The 6,099-nt window shown below is 48.4% G+C and overlaps 1 protein-coding gene across 2 annotated transcripts in view; it reads left to right on the top strand.

The window, feature by feature from the left end:
- Positions 1–5,824: 5,824 nt before the first annotated feature.
- Positions 5,825–6,099, top strand: part of GGA2 (golgi associated, gamma adaptin ear containing, ARF binding protein 2) — a 35,705-nt gene continuing 35,430 nt past the window's right edge. The window contains exon 1 of one of the 2 annotated variants that reach the window (XM_045072729.1): positions 5,825–6,025. In XM_045072729.1, coding sequence (XP_044928664.1) covers positions 5,923–6,025 — 103 coding nt within the window. In that variant the 5' untranslated portion in view covers positions 5,825–5,922. The remainder of the gene's footprint in view (positions 6,026–6,099) is intronic. The other variant, XM_045072727.1, reaches the window with a different exon arrangement.

Here is a 6,099-nt window from a genome sequence, read left to right as displayed (position 1 = left end):
CTGTCTCCCCGCTCTTCTCTGGCTGTGCCCGGTCACCTCCGACTTCTTCCCAGGAGGTCTTCCTGTTGTCTTTCTTCAGCAGCACCCTCTTCCTTTCCAAAGCACACAGCTGTTATGGGTTCCGTGACTGGTCGGCTATGTAAGGAGTTCTGCGGTGATTGGCTGGTGTCAGGAAGGTCCAGAAGGACGAGGCTTCCTATCTTCACCATTGTACCCCTGGTGGTGAGAATAGCTCTGCTTCACACGGTGGCTGCCCAGAGACACTGTTGAGTCACAGACCAGATCCACCTCTGATTGGATCAGATGGTCAGGGTGAGCAGTCCCGTGCACGGGTGCTGGCTTCCCTGAGGTCCCTATGTTTAGCGAGAATGCTGCAGTGTCCAGGAACTTCACATCACTGGGGGTAACTATCATTAGTGAGTCACCGGATATGAATGTGTTGTTTTTTTTTTTAATTTGGAAGGCAATACAAGTTTGTCTTGGCACTGTGCTCATTATCATGGCCTGGGGGATCTCCAACTTATCCTTTATAGCTGGGCCGAATGTTAGGGTCATGGCCTTTTCCTCTAGGCCAGAACCCCCTCAACTCTGCCCCCTCCCACCACTTCCCCAATCCTGATGGCAGTAGGACAGCCCAGCCAGAGAGGGGAGGCTTTCATCACCTGTAGATCACCTCTGAACCAAGTCCATTCAGTTCGAGCTTTATTCATTCATTTGACAAATACCTGTTGTGTGCCAGGCCCTCTGATGCCTGGGGATGTGGAGAGGAATAATAAAGGCTCATTAATTATAGACGCTCAGGGGTGCCTGAGGGGCTCAGTCTGTTAAGCATCTGCCTTCTGCTCAGGTCGTGATCCTCACATCGGGCTCCCTGCTCAGTGAGGAGTCTGCTTCTCCTCCTCCCCCCTCCCTCTATCCCTCCCCCGGTCCTGTGCCCGTGTTCTCTCTCACTTACTCTCTCAAATAAATAAAATCTTTAGGGGCACCTGGGTGGCTCAGTGGGTTAAGCCGCTGCCTTTGGCTCAGGTCATGATCTCAGGGTCCTGGGATCGAGTCCCACATCGGGCTCTCTGCTCAGCAGGGAGCCTGCTTCCCTTCCTCTCTCTCTGCCTGCCTCTCTGCCTACTTGCGATCTCTCTTTCTGTCAAATAAATAAATAAATCTTAAAAACTAATTAATTAATTAATGAAATCTTTAAAAAATGATAGACACTCGGTCGACAGGAGTTTCTCACCCCCAATTATTTATATGTTTGTATGTGTGTATTTACATTTGTTAAGCTTTAAAAAAAAAAAAAAAAGCAGAAGGTCCCCCACCTCAGAGAGCCTCTCACGTGAGACTGACAGTCAGGCAGGTGTGTAGCTCATGGTGGAGAACCAATGGAATTGCTACAGGGATATGGAATCCCTGGGTGCGGGGGTGTGTGTGGGGGAAGCCAGTCAGGGAACATTTTCTTTAAGAGGAGTTCGGTTTTGCCTTTTGATTTCAATTTCAGATAAATAGTGAGTAATTATTTAGCATAAGTATGTCCCAGGCAATATTTGGGACATACTTGTACTAAAAATTTTTATTTAACTGGGTTTCCCTTATTTTTATTGGTTAAATGTGGTAGCCCCACACTGAGGTAGTTTGACAGACAGCAGAGGGAGGTCTGTTCCTGGCTGAGGGAACAGGACATATAAAAGAAAGGACTTGAGGTACAGTCACTTCCCATCTGGTGTTTAAACCTAGATAGGGAGAGCCAGAAGATTCCGGTTCCACCAATAATTATTTTCCATCTATAAAGTGCGGAAGTTCAATGGTACAGAAACCCAGCCCCCGTCCTGACCTCCCAGTCCACTTCCTTACTACCCACTTAGCCTTTTATCTCTCTGTTGCAGTCCCTAGGCCAACGGCATCAGCATCGCCTGGAGACTAATGAGAAAGACAGATTCTTGGGCTTCGCCCCAGACCTACTGAATTAGAAACCGTGTGGGCTGGGCCCCGCATGCTGTGTTTTAACAAGCCCTCCAGGTGATTCTAACAAAGGCCCATTGGAAAATTACTGATCCACAAGTCAGAATGTTGAACGAGTGCGGTTGCTTACAATCAGTAACGTGGGCGCCTGGGTGGCTCAGTGGGTTAAGCCGCTGCCTTCGGCTCAGGTCATGATCTTAGGGTCCTGGGATCGAGTCCCGCATCGGGCTCTCTGCTCAGCAGGGAGCTTACTTCCCTCTCTCTCTCTGCCTGCCTCTCCGACTACTTGTGATTTCTCTCTGTCAAATAAATAAATAAAATCTTAAAAAAAAATAAATTAAAAAAAAAATCAGTAATCAGTAACGTAAGCCAGGTGTAAGAAGTAATGGCGGTGACGGATGCTGGTGGACAGCTCCTGCCCCTCCATAGGGCACAGTCTCCAGTCATCGCCAGACGTTTGTTGCAATGAGGAAACCCTGCTCTAGTGTCACTAGGTGTTTAGGATTTTCAAGAGATGAACAAGGGTTAAAGATTTTATTTGACTCATTAGTGAAGATACTGAGGTGATGTTACAACCAGTTCAAAGGAGAATCCATAGGACACACATATTTATGGTTCAGGAATATTGAAATGGAGACAAACTGGTTTTTCCACATGAAGCAGGTTGTATCTTTCCAGGACAAGTCATTTGCATGCCTATAGACAAGAATAATTTTTTTTTAAGATTTTATTTATTTATTTGACAGAGATCAAAAGTAGGGAGAGAGAGACAGAGAAGCAGGCTCCCCACCAAGCAGAGAGCCCGTCCAAGCAGAGGACCCTGGGATCATGACGTGAGCCGAAGGCACTGAACCATCCAGGCGCCCCTAGACGAGAATAATTTTTAATTGCTTTCAGTTATCTACAGTTTACAGAGATTACCATAATTCCCAAAGAACCAAATACAGAGAACATGGAAGGGTTTGCTACAGATGGTGCAGTTTCTTTGAAAAACAAAGTTTCCCCTATATGAATAATGTGATAGGTGGAAGCTGTCCCCTGAAAATTCGTTATGTTGAAGCTCTAAGCCCCTATGTTCTGGTATTTGGAGGTGGGACTTTGGGAGTTGATTAGTTTAGATGTGATCACAAGGGTGGAGCCCTCACGATGAGATTAGTATTTTTTTTTAAATTTTTTTAATCTTTTTTTAAATTTTTTTAATTATTTATTTGACAGATAGCGATCACAAGTAGGCAGAGAGGCAGTTAGAGAGAAATGAGGAAGCAGGCTCCCCGCTGAGCAGAGAGCCCAATGTGGAGCTCGATCCCAGGACCCTGAGATCACGACCTGAGCGGAAGGCAGAGGCTTAACCTACTGAGCCACCCAGGCGCCCGAGATTAGTATTTTTATAAGAGGCAGAGACCCCAGTGCTCTCTGTATCCCCCCCTCTGCTCCCTCCCCCTTGGAAGCACGTGGCAAGATGGCAGCCCTCCGCAAACCAGGAAGTGGAGTCTTACCAGGGACCCCGTCTGCAGCGCCTTCTCTGGCACTTCCCAGCCTCCAGACCTGTGAGAAAATGCTTGTTTAAGCCGCCGAGTCTGGGGTATTCTGTTAAGACAGGTAATAACTGTAAAAGGTTTAGTGTAGAAGCCAGCAAACAGCTTTCATGACAGTTTCCATGTAGAGAGATGCTACGGGCAGCAGTCAGACGGAGATGTGTGTAGCTGACTTATTTTGAAACTCCAATAACACCATGGTGGTAAGATTGTATATTGACTCAGGGGTAGGGATGTCACTAGGCCACAAAGGTACAAGAGCCCCTGGCTCCAAGGGTCCCAAACAGCTCAGGTGTGCTTCATCACTACCAGTAAAATCCAAAGGCAGAGAGACAGTGGCAAAGAAGCAAAAAAAGGACATATTACAGTGAGGCCAGCACAGGGAAGGGAGCAGATTAACCTCTCAAAGAATATCTCCAAAGTACTGAGAAGACTTCCAAGTTTGTCTAAGCAAAATGTGGGACAATGGTGGGCAGGGAAGTTCCGGTCATCAACGACGATGATTAGGGTCGATCACAGGGTCTTGCTGGCCCAAGGCAGTCCCTGCCTCTGGCGGGGGTAGTGTTGGTTCCCATTGCAGGATGCTTTCCCTGTGTGGGGCCATTTGTCACAGTTAAGAGATAAGTTGGAGAGAACTTAACCCATTAGAAAGTACAGACTGAGATCAAGATGGAAGTGAAGTCCTTGTTGAGAGACAGGACCTAAAGCCATATAGCTACTACCTCTTACTACTACTAGGGTTCATTTGGCCATTCAACAACTCTTGAGTGGCACTCTTGTGCTAGGCACTATTCCAGGTCCTGGGGATATGGATGTGTACAGAGCAGTTTTTGCTTTTAGTAGTGGAGTGAAACAGGCAATGGAGTATAGACCATTAGTTCTTCGAAGGAAAATTATCATTGTCTAGATAGCATGGCCTTTCATTGTCTCACCGACCTCCTATAAGAGGTTACTCATAGATGACTGATATAGTAATGCAAATTATTCTGCAAGTTAGATGGACAGCCCCCACTGCTGATGGAAAAGTTAGTTTTGTATTCGTTTATCCATGTGTTCCAACATTCCTTTATTCTGTACACATTAGCCTTTTCTTTTTAAAAATTTAAATAATCTCTTTACCCAATGTGGGGCTTGAACTTTCAACCCTGAGATCAAGAGTCTTACACTCTACTGACTGAGCCACCCAGGTGCCCCCAACACTTTCTCTCATTTAAATGAATTATAACATCACATCTCAGTTCCCCTCATTTTTATTTTTTTAAATATTTTATTTATTTATTTAACACAGAGAGAGATCACAAGTAGGCAGAGAGGCAGGCAGAGGGGGGCGGGAAGCAGGATCCCTGCTTGATCCCAAGACTCTGAGACCATGACCTCAGCCAAAGGCAGTGGTTTAACCCACTGAGCCACCCAGGTGCCCCAGTTCCCCTCATTTAATTAAAGAGTTAAGGGGCGCCTGAGTGGCTCAGTGGGTTAAAGCCTCTGCCTTCCGCTTGGGTCATAGTCTCAGGGTCCTGGGATCGAGCCCCACGTCATGCTCTCTGCTCAGCAGGGAGCCTACTCCCCCCCCCCCTCTGCCTGCCTTTCTGCCTACTTGTGATCTCTCTCTCTCTGTCAAATAAATAAATAAAATCTCTAAAACAAAAGAGTTAAGATAGTTAACACGTGTTCATTTCAATATGTATGAGAATCCTAACTTTTTTGAGGAAAAATTATGCTTTAACAAAATAAGGTGTAACGTGTAATGGAGAAAAGAAGGTATTATGATGGAAAGCAGGTGTGTCATTTCAGAGAAGGTGGTGTAGGGGAAGACCCTCCTGGATACTTCCCACTGAGTAAAAATACTAGGCCCCCAGGGGCACCTGGGTGGCTCAGTGGGTTAAAGCCTCTGCCTTCAGCTTAGGCCATGGTCTCTGGTTCCTGGATCGAGCCCCACATGGGACTCTCTGCTTAGCGAGGAGTCTGCTTCCTCCTCTCTCTCTGCCTGCCTCTCTGCCTACTTGTGATCTGTCTGTAAAATAAATAAATAAAATATTGAAAAAAAAAAAAACTAGCCCCCTCAAAAACTATTTCTAGTTTATCTGAAAATCAAGTTGAACTGGGTATCCTGCATCTCATCCAACAAGCCTACTCCAGAAGGACCAGAGCACGCAGGCCTCGCGACGCTGGTTGATAGGTTTTGACTCCGTTGCTGGTCTAGAAGTAGACTGTGCAAACTCAGCCTCTGCTGAGGGGAGGCATCTCTGCGAGGCGGCACCCCTGGCCCTGGGGCCCGCAAGGAGGCGGGGCTTTGGCTCCTGGGCGGGGCCGCAGTAGGCTCCGCCCCGTCACGTGCCAACCCTCGCCTGCCGCGTCGGCAGCCCCGGACCGCGCCGGACGGCGGCTGCTAGACGGCAGGGACGGTCGCAGCTTGAGCAGCGGGACACGGGCCATGGCGGCGGCGGCGACAGTGGCCGCGGGGGCCGGGGCCGCGGCGGGGGCGGAGTCGGCCGAGGGGCCCCCGGGGCCGGCGGCGGCGCTGGAGCTGTGGCTCAGTGAGTAGCGGGGCCACCCCTCGGCGGGGGCCCAGCACCACACGTGAGGCCTGGCTTCCCGCCTCCCGGGGTCT

This window comes from Mustela putorius, unplaced genomic scaffold (genome assembly GCF_011764305.1).
Source record: "Mustela putorius furo isolate JIRA1106 unplaced genomic scaffold, ASM1176430v1.1 tig00004041_pilon_pilon_pilon, whole genome shotgun sequence".
NCBI classification, from domain to species: domain Eukaryota; kingdom Metazoa; phylum Chordata; class Mammalia; order Carnivora; family Mustelidae; genus Mustela; species Mustela putorius.
This window is presented reverse-complemented; position numbering and strand designations above follow the sequence as displayed.